General features: G+C 36.7%; 1 protein-coding gene across 1 annotated transcript in view; it reads left to right on the top strand.

The window, feature by feature from the left end:
• Window positions 1-19,612, top strand: part of shank3a (SH3 and multiple ankyrin repeat domains 3a) — a 177,513-nt gene that overhangs the window by 96,741 nt on the left and 61,160 nt on the right. Inside the window, exons 8-14 of the mRNA XM_044123713.1 lie at window positions 1,834-1,950; window positions 7,506-7,583; window positions 7,835-7,901; window positions 8,946-9,175; window positions 9,290-9,459; window positions 18,187-18,368; window positions 18,744-18,767. Coding sequence (XP_043979648.1) covers window positions 1,834-1,950; window positions 7,506-7,583; window positions 7,835-7,901; window positions 8,946-9,175; window positions 9,290-9,459; window positions 18,187-18,368; window positions 18,744-18,767 — 868 coding nt within the window. The remainder of the gene's footprint in view (window positions 1-1,833; window positions 1,951-7,505; window positions 7,584-7,834; window positions 7,902-8,945; window positions 9,176-9,289; window positions 9,460-18,186; window positions 18,369-18,743; window positions 18,768-19,612) is intronic.

The following is a 19,612-nucleotide window of genomic DNA, read 5'->3' as shown; positions in this document are numbered from 1 at the left end:
GATTCAATATAATTTTGAAAGTCTTTGCTCTTTCTTTATGTGTACTTAATTTTTTCATTTGGTATAATTCCCTATGAGTAAATGGGAAGTCTCATTAGGAACTCCTGGAGAATGGTACTCCTGAGTTTTAATGAAACAAGAAAACACGCAGCTTATCACAACAATTTATTAGTAAACTGTGGATTTATGTTTGTGCATGTAAAAAATAGAAAAAGTCATTTTAAGAGTAAAAAATGTTGTAGTGCCTTAACTGTTGAGGCAACAATTAATAAAATTTCCCAGTCACACACTGGTTATGTGAAGACACCAGTAATGAACAATTCAGGACACAGCAGGAAAGTCCCAACACAAACACAGTCCTCCAGAAACTCTCAGAGTTAGCTCATCTCTCTGTACTAGGCTCAACTCTGGAACACTCCCACGACGGAAACCTTAGTTAAGTCTCCTGGTAGCCGATATAGCTCACAGTACTCAGTGTCTATCCACTTTGCTAATGAATGCTAATGTGTTAGCAAGCATTACATATAACTTTCCGCCTACTGTCCAGTGAATTTCGGTTTGAAATAATCACAGTAGTAAGAAACAAATTGTAGAATTGGACAACAAAAAATAGAAAGGCAGAAAGAAAGAAAATAGTGAGTGAAACATGAAAATGACAAACATTAAAAAACATTTCATAGGACAATGTACACCTCATTAATAGACCAGTCAGCAGAGAGATACACAAAATACATTTAAAGTATCTGACAATAAAGAGCAACATTGCCATTGATATTGCCTGGATTCTCTTAAACAAATACTGTTTTTTGATGTCTGAACTGCTATTGCTTCATCAAATAACTGTGCAGCCCTTCACTCAAAGACATTTTAATCAGTTTTATGCCTTTCAACTCCAACTCTTTGCTGTGTGTTGGTGTGTATTTTTTTTTTTCCTGCATTTTGCATTTATTTTAGAGTTAGCAATATTTAAGTACATATTGTCTGAAATAGAATACGCTGCACATGGCTTGTAACTAAGAAAAATCCCAGCATCATTTTTGTGCTCTTTCACTTCTACAGTGCACTCCAACGAGACAAAACACAGGAGTGAGAGAACAATGGCTGGGGAAAGCTTTTTTCCCTCTGTGTGAATGACAAAGGACACAGATGGAAAGTATAGAAAAGATGAAAAATATATTGCTCCAAGTTAGATGCAGCAGCAGCCGTGCAGAAAGTGTCCTACCAGAATAACATCACACATTTACATTTAGCCTCAGGTGGTGCAAACAAGATTTTTTCATCTTTTTAGTTTGTTGTTGTGAGTAAAGAGGAATTCCTATAAGATGTAGTTAAAAGGAAGGCTGGAGCAGCTTCAGGATCGTTTGCAACAGCTTTCATCCCAGTAGACTGAGCAATCACCACAAAGTAAAGTTAAGAAAAATATAGAAAAAAACTCAAAATTGAAAGATTGTGCTCATAATTTAGCTGTTTCAGTATTGCCAAGGTCTGTGATTTACTGTATTCAACTACTTTTTAGATAACCAAAAACCAGAATCAGTGTTCTATTTGACTGGGCAAATAGAAAATGTAGGTCACAGTAACATCTTAATTATGACTAGTAGACAAAAGAAAATCCTGGTAATGGACGCTGGCTGCAGCCCAGATCTCCATTGTTTAAGTGCTCTTTATCATTCTTATTTGTCCAAGTTCCTTATATTTTGTAGGAATTCCATTGTGGTTCCTTTATGTCATTCTGTAGAACACCTCATTTATCATCTGGATGTCCAAATGACGGACATTATCTAATAAAAAACACTGTGCAAAAAGAGTAAGTTTATTAATTTGTAATTTTAGGCATGCCGCTACGGCCACGTGCAGCACTTGGAACATCTGCTGTTCTACGGAGCTGACATGAGTGCCCAGAATGCATCTGGAAACACTGCCCTACATGTGTGTGCTCTCTACAATCAGGTAACATTCATTCTGAAACAAAATAATATTTCTGTTTTTGACTTAAATTCTTCCTCAGAGAAGGCTGCGACATCTGTCCTTTGTGCACCCAGTGGCTCTTTTAGTGCCCACAGGGTAGCAACATGAAGACTGTATGAGCATGTTGTGCATTAAATGCTTAGACTTTGTCTTGTGTTTCAGTGTTGCAGTGTTGACTAAACTAAATAATTAAACATATTAAGTCTTTTCCCTTTTGGTTTTAGTTGCCTAAAATGAATCACATGGTAAATATTTAATGATGCACATGACCTGCAGATGAAAACCTTGCACAGATTATTTTGTAAACAGTGCAGAACACTGCAGAGTTTAGTCAGTCCCAACTATCAGTAGACATTTCCTTACAATAACTTTTTTTTTTTTTTTTTTATATTTAGTTTCAAATTCACCGTCAATTTGTGATTCATTTAAACTGGATAACGCATAACTATAAATTAGCTAAATATTAAATTGTGCTGAATTATTAAAAGTAAGAACTCTATTCATTTATTAAATTAATCCTGATAATTATTTACTGTTTGCCTCATCTGCTTGCTTTAGTTTTTTAGTCTAATGTACTTTTTTTGGGAAAGTTTTTCACATTCTACATCATAGTTTCATCAACTTAATGAAGAATATGAGAATGAATATTTAAGATTCAGCTACAGATTGGTAACTAGTATTTCTTTATATTACCTTCCTACACTGTTCTGCTTGATTCTCATCTCCCTTCAGTTCTTTGACTGAGACTTTTGCCATTGAACTTAATTTCTCAGGATGAAGTTCATCCTGGCCACTCAACGGACAGAGGGAGTTGCTAAAAATTATGACTTTGATCTTCTGCACTGTTGCAGAATTGTAGTCTGCTTATATTTTCAGTTTGGCAATGGCAACGGATGTCCATGATAGCAAGGTTTCCAAATATTGAGCAATTAAAGTCAGAGCAGAAGAATGCTTAAGACACTTTATTGCTTTTGAAAATGTTGTTTGGCTCAGCTCTTCTCTATTTGTAGACTTATGGTCTGTGGTTTGGCTATTCAAAAACACCAACAGGTTTGTTCTGAAATGACTCTTGCACTGTTGTTCACTTGCTGGTGGGTTTGGCAGTGACAGCTTTTTCCCTGCAGCTGTAGTTCATGGCAGGTGTTTCATAGGTTAGTAATTTAATACCATGACCTTTTTAAAAACAAGTAATGCTTTTGTGATAATATAAATACAATCAGGACTTAACTTAAAGGTTTTTATCTGGAGATGAGAGTATATAGTAGATTTTTTCAAATTATCCAAATTGTCTGTTAGTATTTTTAAGTGACTATATTCAAGGAATCTATTTATTTGATAGGTCAATAGATGCCTATTCGGCCCACAAAACATTTCGTTTTCATGAAAGACAAAGACATTTTTATTTGAATTTATGAATGTACATTTACAGCATAAATATGTATCATCTTTATGTTTCAAAAGAATGTAAACAGAATGACTTGTCATAAGATGCAATATATTATATTTTATTTTGCTGTTTTTAAATGGTTAAAACAAACATCTGGTTCTTAAGTAATGAATGTGATATTTTGACTTATTAAAAAGATTACTATAAATGAATCAACTAACATTTACTCTGACCAATAGAAGGAAAAAAAAAGTCAAAGATTTTTGTTGCACTTTTTATGGCAATTTCTTCAGCTATCTTGGCATTAAGCTATTAATCTGTATTTTGTATCACATTTGACAGGTTTCGTTGTAAATTGAGTTTCAGTCTTTAAAACACTGTAGCTGTCTTGATTTCTAACACACAAATGTGGTCTAGGTATAAACTAAGAGGTTATTTGATGTTCTTCTAACATATGTTTTGCGATAGTGTGCCAAAAAAATCAAGTTGGCTTACATAATTTAATATATGGCAAATTAAAATGTTATGCTTTGCTGTATTTTAACCATGTTAAGGTCAAAAAGGGGAATGAGCTGCAACATAAGTCTTCAGTGTCTTGCTCAGAGATCTTAAATTACAGTAATCAAAAGTGAAGAAATAAGAGCTTTTTTCTGCAGTTCTTGGAAAGCAATTACAGCATCAAAAAGAGTGAGTGGAGAGTCTGAAATATGAATGAATATCCTCACTTTTGACTGATGTACAGTAAAACACTGTAGGGGGTGCAGGTTTGGAGAGGTCTGTAAATCCAGCATGCTTTTGTGAACATCATGAAGATTCCTATGAAGAATATGACTGCTTACTGTTTGTTTTGAGTGTGCTCAAAGTGAGGGACTGTAACTTGTCACTCTAAAAGATGCCTTTCTGCTGCTTCATTGGGAAAATGTGGTGCTCACTTCATGAACATTAAATGAGCCCTCTCACTCACGTGAAAAAGAGAGAGCTCATGTGAGAAAGGAGCTGAAATATGTTAGCCTGCGTGCGTGTGTGTTTTATGTGCTGCACAGCTAATTTCAGTTGTGATGAATGAACTGCTTCAGCTCAACTGGAACACCACAGTCTCGGGAGTAGGGGGTAGTTGTGTGTGTGTGTGCGTGTGCGTGCGTGTGTGTGTGTGTATTTGGTAAGCAGAGCATCAATAATTAATACTAACAGTTTGTAACACATCCACGTGACTGAAGTTGTTTTGTGTTCATCATCTCAGTGAAGGAAGAGCCAGAGCTTAAGCATGTTTTGTTCATGTCATCAGAACATACTGTAAATATGCTGGATCTGCCTTCAATTTGTAGAAGAAACTGAGAAATATTACATATTAGTGTGAACATTTATTTTAAATAATGTGCTTAGGAGAAGGGTCAACAAAGTAACAGCACTGACTGGTTGCAGCATGCCTGTAAAAAAATATCAGACAGACTGAATGACTTGCTTGAATTTTCAACTGCTTGTTCTACTTACTTTACATCCTGCATGTTAATGGACCGTGACGTCGCTCTTGTCGGTCCTTGCTGATGAGAATGACATTTCAATCAGCTTACCACAGCTACTGTGCCAGTGTAGCCTAGTACAGCAGCTGTGGTAAGCTGATTGATCTCACAAAGCGTGGATCATAGCAGGGTTCCAGCAGGCCTGAAGCAGGCTTGTCTCGGATGATTATCTACAATGACAGTAAGAAAGGAGATTGTAGGATCGATTGGAAAAGTAGTTGTCCAGTGGCAGGATCAATAGATCCATATGTAGAGAGAAGAGTGACTGTCAGGAAGAGGAAGAGATAAATGACTGTGAGAGACTGAATGAATGGAAAATAACTTTCAGTAGGAAATATTAGCATAAACTAGTTCAATTCATGCCCCTTTTGTGGCCACTGGCATCAACATAGAGGGCCTGGCAGATGTGTTGGTGAATGAGGACATGGCAAGAGTCTTTTGATTGGCAGAGAGATCCTTGAGACATGCTTGAAAAAAGTCTTTCAGAAGACAGAACTGTGGTGAACAGCAAATCAACATAAACAGACACAAGACACACGGACTGTCTGCACACGTTGGAGTCAGAAAGTACAATCCTATAATGAACTCTTTAGAGGAGGCAGCTTTTTTTAAGCTGTGATTGTACATTCACTTAAACATGCGAACATTGCTTTATTGGTAAGGATCTAAGAAATCTTTATGTATAAAAACATGCCGTGCAACATCTGCTGCCTTTCGTATACTGGATGTGACTGAAAAACAAAAGGTGAAAAGCTGTACACTCAAGTGCATCAATAGGTGCCTAATTAAGTTTAATTTGTTATTTTTGGTTATAATAAGGTCTGACTCTCAACATATGGTATGTTAATTTAGATGGGGCAAATATACAATGTATTATCAGGCCAAATAAGAATAATAAAACCACCTGAAATTCCCAAATAAAATACGCATCCAGTGTTCTAAAGCTGGGATGATGTTTCTTGGCTGCCCGGGGAACGCCTTGGGATTTCCCCGGAGGAGCTGGTCCAAGTTACTGGGGAGAGAGAAGTCTGTGTCTCTTCTTAGGTTGCTGCCCTGGCAACTCAAACCTATTTAGTGGAAGATAAATACGATATGTTGGAAGATGTTTTCTTTCAGGTCGAAGAAAGCCCAACATAAATTATTTCATTTTAGGTGGTAGAGTTATTAGGTGCAGTTAACTAGTATGATGCACATCGTTGCGCAGATCCCCCAGGTTGCTCAGACCTGGGGGATCATATACACTTGGCTATAGTATCAAACTTTTCATAAAGCCAATAAAGCCTGGTGTGTTAATCAGCTGTGTGTTCTCCCCTGCAATCCCAAACCGCTGAGGTTTATTGTGTAAACAAGTGAAATTCAAATACAAACTTTACTATGTTAAATCATCTGTAACTGCTATTTAAAGCATGAGGTGTTGTCTTCATAACTTCAACTAGTATGAGTTGTGAAATAACAAAAATCTCTATTTTCTCAGAAATTGGTGTTTTTTTATCATTTTTCTCCATTTCTGTTCTAGTGGCTTTTTCCTGGTTTCCTCCATTTTTTAGTTCCACATTACAATTAAGGACTACTTTGTTCATATGTATCAATATTTTTGTACAATTGTGCAATTGTCTGCATATGTTTAAAAGCTCTAAACTCCATGGGGTATCTGTATTGAAAGTTGAATACTTTGTAAAGTCCAAATTTTTACATTCTAGTTTTTGTTTTATACTGGCACTCTGGTTCATTCAGGAAAGTAAGACTTTGAGAAAGTATGAATATTGTACAGATATTAGTGAGGTCAAGTTCACTAAGATATCACTAAGTAAGTATCTTGTAAATCCCGTGAAGCACTTTGTATTGCCTTGTTGCTGAAAATGTGCTATATAAATAAATTTACCTTTACCTTTGAGTATGTGAACTGTGTGTTACATTTCTTGATTAGGTAGTTCAAAATGAATGATAGAAAATATCTGACTTACTTTTTAACTACTTTTGAATGAAAAGCAGAATAAATATGTTCACAGCTGCAGAAATGAGAAATGGTCCTCCACTGCTGGCATTTCAAATGAAGATGTAGTAACTTGTCAACAATGACTCAAGCAAAGGAGTATTTCTTATATTTTTTCTGACGACTTCACAATCTGTTGTTTTATTTCCATCTATTTCACAAATTCATTCAGCATATTACTCTTCTTTACACCATTAGTTTTCTCAAAGTCATTTCTAAATGGTGCTCTGGGCTAGATTTCAAGAGGTTAACAGTAATGCTGCTCCAGGCAATGATAGTCTCAATAACAGTCACAGTGTATGTCTCCGAATTATGATGCACTTCTGGGTGTATGACTTTTCAAGACCATTACACTGTAGGTTTTTGTAGTTGTCTCTTTTTTTTAACTCTGTAGTTTCATTTCCATTGTGACATGAGTAATGTATTTCAGTAATGGCTTAACATTGAGACAGACGTATATTTAGTCTAATAAAGTTTGAAACATTTTTGATATATGCATGGATACTTCCACAAGAAACGGGTTTGGCAAACATAAAGTGAATTAATCCTTAAGTGTTATCTGATGTGATGCAAAAAATCCTATCTTAATGTACAAACAGTGGTGATATTTCAACACATGAATCTCTTCCTCATTTAGGATAGCTGTGCACGTGTCTTGCTTTTCCGAGGAGCCAATAAAGAGATAAAGAACTACAATAGCCAGACTGCTTTTCAGGTATGTGTGGTGTCTAATAGTAGCTGCAAGTTTGATTTTAGTTGTATGAAATTACATAGATTTAATGTTCATAAAGTATAGCTTTATCTTAATACATTGAATTATTCCTTTTATTAAAGACAAATGATGTGCAAATATTTTTTGTATGAGTGAAACATTTCCAGACTACAAAAACTGTTGAGTAAGTGCTTAGGTTTGTTTTCTGTAACTTAAATATTATCTCTGTTTTCCATGTTGTTTTCTTGCAATAGGTGGCTATTATAGCAGGAAACTTTGATCTTGCAGAAATCATTAAGGTCCACAAAGCATCAGATGTTGGTAAGTTTGAGAATAAAAGTCACTTTACTAAAGTTGATTAAATATTCAGCTCCACTCTTTATGCCAGTGTATTTATGTAACTGATAAGAGTTTAAAATACAGACTGTCTGAAGAATATAAAAAAAAGAAGATGGGTGTGTGAGGAGACTGGACCATTAACTTAAGGAGTTAAGCAGTTTCTCTGTGAAATAACATACAGGAAAACTCTGCCATCTGGTGTGGACAGCTTGTAATACCCCACTCCAAGACAAATGTCTCAAATTAGTTTTTCCTTTGTAAGCAACAACCCTAGTAAATCTGTAATCGCATATAAAGGCTAGATATGGTTGCTTACATACCCATCATGTCAACAAGTCAGGATTTAACTGTGGTTTTCATTCTAGGTGATTAAAATTGAATAGTCATAAGAACATATATTAGAGGCTGTTAAAGACTTGAGATGGGGGCAAAGGTTCATTTTCCTACAGGTCAAATGAACCTCTGACATACTGTCAGAGTTACAGTGTAAGCTGTAAACCTATGTGGCACAAATTGAAATTTATGTTCTTAAACTATCTCTGTCCCGTCTTTCTAAGCTTGATCAATTTTGCAAAGAAGAATAAACAGAATCGCTAGCCTCAAGGTACAGAGCGCTTATTGACATCCAGTGGTAATTGTAGGTTTTATAGATACAGACGGAAGCAATGAATGTTTTCCACATGTTTCAGATTTGTATTTGTTACATTTAGAAAGCCTATATAATTTTCTTTCCACTTCATAATTATGTTCTACTTTGTGTTGGTTCATTACAAAAAATCCCCCAAAAATACATAGAGCTTTTTTTTTAATATATATGACTAAATGTGTAATCTGTAAAGGGTATTAATACTTCTTACTGTATATTTATCATCTCATTTACAGATGTTGATGAATGAGTTTAATAAAATTACAATACATTTTATTTAACTTTAAGGTTTAAAATAGTTCTTGCCATCAAACAATCTATGTCTGTAGTCTGCGATAATATCTTCCTTTAGTCTACGGTTTCCCTCTTTTCGTTTCTAGTGCCTTTCAGGGAGACCCCCTCCTACACCAACCGTCGACGTGTTGTGGCTGGCACTCTCCCCTCACCACGTTCCTTGCTGCGGTCTGCAAGTGACAACAACCTTAATGGTGACCATGATCACATCCACCCTCCGCGCCCTCGAGAATCCCGTGGCCGCCCCGGTCACTCCCCTGTTCCCTCACTGCGCAGTCTGCCAGCTTTTGGGCAACAGCACAGCAGCCTTGGAGAAGTAAGACTATTATAAAAGGTTGTTAAAACCAACAGTAATGCCATTAAAACAGACTGTTTGCATGGTTATTTACTCAATCACGTTGTGATGTTTTGTCCTTCTGCTTTGTGTCAGGGTCGTCATGGAGAGATCCCTGACAGCAGTCTCCAGAGTACCGGCAGCTCTAGATCCTCCCATTCCCGCTCACCATCATTACATCACATGCATGAAGAGGACAGGCCAGTCCCCAGACGTTCCCACAGCCATGGCTACCCTCATGGACATGGTCCTCGTGGGAGACTCAGGTTTGTAACAATCTCTTCTGCCCAGTTTCACTGTTATTTCTGATTATACTCAACAATTACCAGCTAATGAATACTGCCAATCTTTTTCATCTCATCTCTAATTTATCTCACCCTTGCCAGTCTTCTCACATGTTCACTCTAACAGCTAAGTTGTGACTTGACTTTTGATTATGTACCTATTTAGATTTTTAAGCCATGTCATTCTGAAAAAAACATTACATGTTCAGAATCATGCAATCTTCATTTAATCATCAGTCATTTGCACGCATATTTTCTATTAAATATATTCTTCAAAAGTCATACAAAATTTAATATATTTTGGATTATTATCCAAAAGATGTATGTAAATTGATATTGGCTTTACTGTAATAAACTGAACACAGGTTATTAAAAGGTTGGCTGGTTATGCTTGGTGAAACTTTTGAATGATCCATGCTTCTGGGTATTTGGGAATAATAACAGGCATGTACATGTCTTGTATAAACAATGGCCATGTTTGTTTATTGTACTAAGCAAAGAGGCTGTTTGTCTTGTCAAAAGGGTGAGAAAGAATATTCTTGGAGTTTATGTTTTAAAGTTTTAATGTGCCCAATTACAACAGTGTTTAATTAATGGTGCTTGCACAGGGCTGTACATGCTGATAGGAGCTAATAATGATTCCCCTTGCAACAAACTTTTATCTGTCAGCTTGTTTGGATCATTAGATACATTTTGAGTTAGAGTGATTTATGTATTGGCTTCATTCTCAAATTGGAGCTATGAGTAATGATATAAGACATCCAGCCCAGTTCAAAAGGTCCTGTCAATTGAGGGCAGACTAAATCTAATTTGTTTGCATTTAACCAATAGATTAAGTCAAAGTAGATCACATCTCTGAGATAATTGGTTTATTACCTTTTTAAATAGTGTCTTAGGTTATAAGAGCTCAACTACATGCAGTATATATTCAGTGTACATGTGAAACTGATGTCTGATTATGTTTTATCAAACAAACTGTGTTTAATGAGGGTTCAGCCTTCCGTTTACATTAAGTTTAAAGTGAGTGTGTAAATGTTATTAGTAACAGGTTTCTAAAGGATCTGTGTTTCACATAAACTCTCATAAAGGCTCATAAAGTCTTTTTTCTTCTGGCAACTGATTTGCATAGAAAGTATTTAAAATGTCTCATAAAACATTTTAATATTATTCCCTCTATAGAGCACTGCTTGATAATTGCAATTCTCATTTTGTGCTTTGGATTACTCAACAACCTTTGTTCAAAATTTAAATTGTTGGCTTGCCTGTCCTTGCTTTAAAATGTTTGTCTCTTAGTGGTCTAAAATTATGTCACAATGAATTTGATTATTTTCTACAATATCAGTGCTGCACAGGGTATTTAGTAACAGATACTGTGTTAATGTTTTTGTAGATATGTTTGTTCAGTCTAAGCTTGTCTGGGTGGAGTGAAAAGAAAACAAAAGACTAAGAGAATAGAAAGCAGGGTTAATATATCTGCTGAGTCCTGGAGTAAAAAGCCTCCTATAAGCATGGAGCTGAGACCTTGTTCCAACCTTGGCACTGTATATTAAAGTAAGGAGAATGTATATGGAGTCCTAAATGACCAGCTGGTCTCAATATCCAGAACCTGCATCCAAGTGAGAGTGATGGTGTCCTTGAATATATTTTTTAATGATATTCTCCCTCTCTCTTTTTCACTGTCTGACCTACTGTGCCAGTGGTAATTCTAGCGGCATTATAGGTGCCAGGGGAGTGTGAAATTAGTTTGGCTGGTCAACAACAGACTCCTGTGAAACTCACCATCACTTCCTCCTCCCTATTTGTGTAACAGGGTTTTAGAGTTCCAAAACTTGACCTTATTTTGGTAGAAGGTTAATAAAAATTATTCAAAACAATTAAGAGAGAATGGATAAAATCAATTACTGTAGAGTTCATTAAAACAGACAAACAAGAAATACAAATAAAATCACATTAAGGTCTAGGCGTTTGGCCATAATAAGATCTCTATCTTACACAGTAGACAATAAAATTTGAAATACTGCCAGGTTTTGATGTGATGATGTACATTTTTATTAGAAAAAACATATTTGTTTTTGCCATAATATTTTAATTAGCCACTTAATGTGTCTTATCAATATGGCATAGCAATGTATCTCCTAAGGAACACTGTTTCATTGTATTAACTTGAAAATACATATTGAGTTACACACTTTGTGTCTTTCAGTCAGAGTGAATCAGGGTGGAGGTTTTGAATACAGTTTAAAATGTGTTGTGCTATTGTTAACACAGGCACCCACTGAAAGCATAGTAAACATTTATTATCTTCATCACTTTCATTCTAAATACGTAAGTGAATAGTAGTAATTAAAATCTTTCTTATATATATATATATATATATATATTAGATATTGATATATGATTGCCAAACTACTGATTTTTTTTAAAGTGGGCATACAATGAAAAACAAGCTTTTTTCAGATTTATCAGTGTTGTAGTAATAATTAATGAACATCACTGGTTGATATGAAAAGTCTTTTTGGATTATTTCTCATTGATGTTTTTAAATTAGCTCAAATTTGTTATCTCTTCTCTATAACTGGAGTGGATTTGAACACAAAAAGTTTACATTTTTAAAATAAAGTTTGAGTCATAAAGTTATTGTTGACAACATATTCCTATTGGCATAAAGACAGCTTTATGTTGAGACAACCATAAAAATTGAAATGTTTAGATAACCCAGAATTATTATTCACTAACCACATTCTATTCAAAACCGGTTTAGGTTTTTGAAACATATGAAGAAACATTTTCTGGAAAAAAGGTTTAATCAGTAATTCTCTTGTCACATTCTCTGCCACTGCCATCTTCTTTTGCTATGTTTAGTTTTTTTGTTCTTTGGATCATTACTTTGATTTTTCCTGTAGTTTCTCCCACTCAGTTATAATTTCCAAGAGTAATTTGATATCCATGGTACATTTGATGTTTATTTGGTTTGTCATATCCCTCCAGGTCATGAGTTCCATCATACGTAAAGGTCAACTATAAGCCTTCTGAGCTTTGAGTGTACCTCAGGGTCCTGTTTTGTTTTATACCTTTTACTCGATTCTTTTTTCCGTTATCATTTCCTTCATTCTGTCCCTGAAGTGAAGACTAAGTGACTCATGGGAATAAAAGCCCTTCCACTCACAGGTTTTCAGTGAGTTCTCAGAGGTCATATTTTAAACGAGTTCCTATTACGTTCTCAGTGTCATTTTCAACTATTTAGTCAAAGGTGGTGATAGACTGTGTAGGAAGCATTCAAGGTGAAAAAGAACATAACAATTCTTATTTCACCAATCTTTATAAAATATGAGCAGTGGTCTGTAGGTTTTAAAACAATGAGGCTACTGTCTACATATTTAAAAATGGCAGAAATGTTAATGTTTCGGTCAATAAGTAAAGCTTCTCAGTAAGAGCTAAGTGGTTTTTTCCTAGACAAACTCAATCTTTCTTAAAAAGCTAAGCTTTACTGTTTTGAATTGTAGATTTGCTGAGCATAACCTTAAAATGTTCTTCCCATGTGCAAAGTCCACCATCTTCATTCTCCTTAACAGCCATAAACACTCCCATGTTAAGGAAGAAAGAATCAAAGGACACGGATTCATTCATGTGCAGCAAGGCAAGGGCAGAGTGAGGATCATTAGAATGCAAAGTGTTATGCTGATTAGGACTGCAGATCTCACCTTAGAGAGGTGGGCTATTTGAGGAAAAACCCATTTACCTTCTAGGGCAAGACAGTCATGCATAAAAATGCTTCACTGAAGCAGCTTAATTTGATAGCATCTGGGTAAATGGCATTAAATGACATTTTGAGGTGTTTCTTCAGATTTATGTCAACACTTTATAAAATAAACCCAACCTTAGGCTTCTGAACTCATTACTAAGCTGTTCAGAAGATAACATATGATTAACTGGTTTTATTAATTGTGATTAGAGGTCTAATACAAAACATAGAAACAGCTACTTTTTTTTTGTTTTCAACGTAAGCCTCCATTGCACAAATTATATTAAAGTTTATACTTCAGTCTCTTGTTGGAAAACCAATTATGAAAGTGTTATTTTAAAATACACTGAATTTCAGTTCAATTCCAACCCTCTATTTGTTATAAAATAACACGTCCAGTTCAATTAAAATCCATTTTAGCATGAATTTTATTCATCAGTTCATTTTGTCATCACTACTAAATTATGATTCAATCAGATGCAGTCTGATTGCAGCGATCTGTCATCGCAAACAACAAAGCAAACTATTGAGATCAATTTGAAGCTCAAAATAACAGCAAATATGAATAGCAGAGGTGAAAAGTTCGAACGAAAACAAATGAGACTCTAATATTCATTGGAAATATTTATTTTCCATATTTAATGTACACCAGCCACAAACTGTATGTTGAATGATAATAATAGAACGCTCATCCAATTGGTTAGGACAACAGTTTTCAGAGATTGTGTTGAATTTAACTCAAGTAGACAGTATATTTGCATATAGTGTAATAATGAAATCAGACTGAAGATATAACCTCACTTGGATAAATGTTATGATAATCAAGTTATCCAAATGTGAGAGAGATTCTGTGAGATACACTGGTATACTTCAAAGAGAGGTGAAAAATGTGAGTGAATTTGTATAACAGAGCATGTTTGTTATTGCCTCAACAATTTCTGCATCTCTCACATACCTCTGATTTCAAAAGACATTACCTCACACAGCCTCTGGTTTTATAGAGAAAGGTGAGCAATTCCCTCCACATCCAATATGTCTTGATGAAATTACTCAAAGAATAATGTCCTGGCTGGCATTCAGGACATTATTTCAGCTGTGAAGTTGAAATATATAAAAATCTTTCTGACAATCTTTTGAATTTATATCTTTACCAAAATTAAGGTGGCTAAAACTACAGCTATAATGGTTTTTGTAAAGGTGAGGATGATAAAGTGTCTGCATAGTGCAGCCTCATCTTCCTTCTGCAACCCTCTTAAAGCTTGACAAGTGTGCTGCTGTTGTTCTACGCTGTGACTCAGACATTAATATGCTGGAGCCACCATAGGCCGTCAGATTCTATAGCAATTGGAAAGCCATCAGCAAATGGTTGTTTCGATGTTGGGTGTTTTGGGGGAGTGGTGGGTTGAGAGGGTGAAAGGAAGAGTTGAGTAAGGAAAAAGGAAATAAATAAGTCTATAAATAAGAAACAAGAAAGACAATAAGACAAGGAGAAAATATGAGACAGAAATCATTAATTAAAATTAAGGCAACAGATAGAAATAGACAGAAAAAAGGCTATTGCACATGTAGTGTAACCAGACCTATATTTCTGCTATACGGATGAAGTGCCGATGCAAATATCTTGATGTTTTCAACATTTTCTTATATCATGACCAGAAACTTCATTGGGATTTTATGTGATATAACAACACAAAGCAACACTTTATTACGAAGTAAAAGGAAAAGGAGATATTTTTCAAAGTGACTTACAGTATATGAGCTCCTTTGATCCGATACCGCTATGGATCCTGCCACCTTTATCTGTAGCAGCAGAAAGAGTGCGTCAAGTTAACAGGCATCCACACTTGCTTACTAGATTACAACATCCACCAGGAAGATACTGATGAAAAGAAAACACACCAGAATCACTTATATGATTGGAGTTTCTCATGAGGTGAGTTTCAGAACTTTTATCAGTTTTATAACAAGATTGTGATACATACCATGCCACCGCCACACAGAGCTGTGCTTGTGCTGCTGCTGCACTGAGCGCACCACGACAGTGACCAGGCAAGTGAGCAGTTGTTGTGCTGTTCTGGAAAACTACATCTAGTAGCTGTAACACCTAAAGTAAAATATACATATGTTGGGCTCTCATCAGGCTGAAAGAAAACATTGTCTGTCAAGTGGAATATAAGCATGGTGTAATTCCAGCTTCACACATGACTCCATGACAAAGGCTTACAAGATACAAGACAGAAACTCACAACCTTACTGGAAAATTGGACACAAGTAGAAGATTTCCAAAAATGAATATTTCTAACTAGATAAGCCAGACGAAAAGTTAGATTTTTTTCTGCACTCCTTCTCAATCAATGTTGGGAGTATGAATGTATTGGCAAGTATTGTAGATGTTAACAACCTAAGGAAGCTCTTCATCTGAAGAAGATATTAAAATTAGAAAACGTTGATACACCACCTTTAGATGTTGGGTGGTAATAGAAACTCGAGTAGACAGTATATTTGCATATAGTGTTATAATGAAATCAGACTGAAGATATAACCTCACTTGGATAAATGTTATGATAATCAAGTTATCCAAATGTGAGAGAGAGATTCACATTTGAAATGTGTAAATAACTAAAACTTTCCAATCTGGTTTCTATGCACAATAGCATAGAAACCTTAAAATACACAAATATCCATTCATGATAGCAGATTGTGGGATAATAAAGGGCTGATAATATGTGTCTTATTATCAGCCCTTTATTAGTTTGATTGGACAATCAAGTAAATATGTCTCAAAAATAACTTAAATGAAATTGGCTTTTGTCTCTTTAAAAAGCTCCCCCTTCATCATGTCATCACAACAGTGCTCCTCCATGATACTGTTTATAATCTTTCTCAGGAGGGTTGGACTGAGAAATAGTTTGTATAAGTTCAGCAGAAGGTTTTTGCTTATTGCTGCTGCCTCTAGTCTGGGGGAGCTTGGGACTGCAGCTCCAAGGAAGAGCTTATTCTTCCTAACAGTCCAGTCAAAAACATATATTCAAATTCAATCAGGACTGTGGAAAAACTTGAAAATTCATGTTCATACTCTCCATCCAATTTGACTCATCCTGAGCTGCTTTCCAAAGAGATATGAAATTAAATTACATCAGACTTATATAGCAGTTTCAGGACATTCAGACACTTTCGTTCACAGACTGAATGGCGGCTACTGGCTTGTAAAGGTGCCCGGGAGTCAAGATACAAGATTTCAGTCTGTATTGAAAGGTTAATTATTAATTATTGATTTATGCCACTTAAATACATATCCATACCACACTTTTTTTTTTTTACGTTTTTGTAACAAAAGCTTTGTAAATTATTATTTAATCTTTACTTTATGATTGTGCACTACTTTGTTTTGGTCTACACCCCCAAAATCTGAAATAAATAAACTGAAGCTTGTGGTTGTAACCTGATTATATGTTAGAGAGAGAAGAACTGTAAATATCAATGCTAATTGTGTCAGTATTTTATTTCAGAGAATAATAAAGTGACTTTTTATACTGAATGAGCAGTTAACACACACAAGATCAAGTAAAGATGTAGAAATTTTTTTTCTAAACATATTTGTGATTGCACATTATAATTGCTTTTTTCCTGAATGAAAAAGAAGATACTTGTGAGAAAGCTTTGACAGCACAAGCAGCGGAATGATGCTGAATGCAACTTACACAGCCACAGAGGTGATGATGAATGAAGACTAGGCGGAGCTCTGCTGCTGTATTAGAATCCATTGCTTGAGAGAGAGGCAGGAAAAGGAGAGAATGGAGATGTGGTGTGAAGAAATGTGGAGGAGAAGGATGAAAGCAGGTGAAATGGTAGCGGGAGAGAAAGAGAGAGAGATGGAGGGGATTCAAGGCAAAGAGGCAATGAGTCAGGAGCGACAATTAAACCAAATGGGCTGGAGCTTTTGCCTCCCCCCACCCGCCACACCTCTGCACACAAGTGTACACGCCGACAGACACACACACATATACTTACGCAGCCTGCCTCAGGGAGCTATGGCGCATGCACACTTTCGGCAGACAGGCAGAAGGAGATCACTTGTGCTCTGGGACTGGTGTGTGTCAGCGATGTGTTAGCGACATACTGGCAGTGGCGTATGCCATGCCAGTGAAGGTGCAATTCTAGCCGGAGCGGAGGGTGTTGTGTGTGTTTGTGCCTCAGTGCACAGCTAGAATGCACATAGAGGGCTTCTGGCGTGAGAGTGTGAGCGAGCCGTCAAAACGGAGGGGAGGCACGGAGCACAGCAGCAGCAGCATTGCTAGAGTGTGTGTGAGTGTGGGTGAACGCATGTGTGAGGGGTGGAGGGGAGAGGAGAGGCAGACACGGAGGGACTCCGGGGAGAGGGAGCGAGAGTTGGGGAGCAGACCTAACCTTTCTCCTCCACAGCAGGAAAACCAGGACCCAAGGACAAGAGAGGATCTGTAGTCCAGCCCGGAGCATCTGGCATACAGGGGATACGGGATATTTCTGTTTGTCTTTTGAAGGGACTTCTGATGGAACCCAAACTCAGGATGTGTTTAACTAAAGGAGGCTGCCAGTCGGACCTGATAGATCCACACAGGAAAGGAAACAGGGCTATTCCTTTTACTGGTACATTTTTCTTCTCCTACCTCGAATAGGATGCGAGAGAGAGGGGACACCTAAGAGGAAGAGGGTAAAAGAGATCAAGGATATTATCTTTGCTACTGAAGAAGAAACAGGGGGAGGACAAAAGTGTCTTAGAGGAAAATACTATCCTCTCATGACTCTCCTGTGGAACACTGACTGTTGATTGGCAGGTACTTAGGCATGCCTATGAATCCCTCCCTGGGAACATTAACAACCAGGGGGTGTCACCAGGTCGCTGTCCCACTGACGACCATGTCAGTGACAACCGGCTTCAGTTACCAGCTCCCTGGAATCACCACAGTAACATATGTGTTTGTTTACAGCCCTGGCTCAGTGCAGCGAGACCCAAGCCCACCTCATCACACACCTCCTGCACTGACAGGCCCTCGTGGGCCCAAACGGAAACTCTACAGTGCTGTCCCAGGACGTACCTTCATTGTGGTCAAGCCCTACACCCCACAAGGGGAAGGAGAGATCCAGCTCAATCGTGGAGAACGGGTCAAAGGTGAGTTGTCTTTTCAGATGTGTTTTTCAAATGCATGTGCTATTTTATCTGCCTTAATTGATTCATTATTAGAATTATGACCACAATATATACTGATATACATTTATGCCTGCTGGTTGTTGTATGAAAGTATGTGACAAAATATGGCTTGCATAAGTGTATGATGATTTAAAGAACTTGAAAAAAACGTACCTTTGTCTCTCATATCATTGCTTCACTTTCAGCCTTAAAGTCATTTCAATAATTTTTGAGCTTAACATTGTGAATAACCATTTCATCAACTTTTTTTGAATGTGGTGATTTCTGCTATTAGCAATGATTTTTCTTTCATGGGTTTGTGTGTGTGCTTTTGTCTCCATTCATGCTTCACTCCAGACTTTGACTGTAATGACGTAGAAGGTAAACTCCATAATGTGCTCCCCATCCAAAATCCCCCCAACAAACCTAAGTGTGTTAACCCCACACCCGCAATGAAAGCAATTAGATCTTGGTCCTGTTTGAATCCACTTGAGAAATTTGTACACTCCCACAACAAATCTTTGATCACTGCAAAGAGAGCGTGCAAATTCAAACAGGTCCCGTGTGCTTTTGGATGTTGGTGTGCATACATATGATGTGTTTTTCCACCTTTGGGAGAGTGCTTCCTCTGTGTGTACACAACAGATTTTCTGCTTGCCCTTACCTCTTATTACCTGTCCACAGACACCGAATTCTAGATTGACCCCACACCCAACATCCTGTCACTTCACATGCATCATCATGGATCAGACCCACATTAGCTTAATGGAAACAGTTCCCTCATGTCCTTTGAAGGTCCAGAAAGAGTCGGGTGGCACTCATACTGAGACCTCTTATGTTCCTTTCAAATCTACAGAGGGACAGGAAGTTACAGCTTAAGGGTCAATTTGAAATGTCTGTTTAAGCTTTGGGTGAGACACATAATCACTTACTTCCTGCTTCTCCTAATCTACAAAGAAATTATAAGCATGCCTTCTTGATTTAATCTTTAGTTACTTTTTATGTAAATCTATATTATTATGGAAAACACTGAACAATCTGAATTATAGCCAAGCAGTCATGAAATGTGATGGATACTGAAGTTGACATAATAGTTATTGCAGTTGTGATGACTCAACAGCAGTGTAATATACCTCCAACTGTTGAATGGATCGGCTGTCACCAGCTTTTATGCTGGTGCCACTGGATCCATAACCCTGCTATTAATGTGAACACCCAATATTTTG

The sequence above is a fragment of the Gambusia affinis genome, linkage group LG08 (assembly GCF_019740435.1).
Source record: "Gambusia affinis linkage group LG08, SWU_Gaff_1.0, whole genome shotgun sequence".
NCBI classification, from domain to species: domain Eukaryota; kingdom Metazoa; phylum Chordata; class Actinopteri; order Cyprinodontiformes; family Poeciliidae; genus Gambusia; species Gambusia affinis.
The sequence above is the reverse complement of the archived record's forward strand: the minus strand, read 5'-3'. Positions and strand labels throughout refer to the sequence as shown.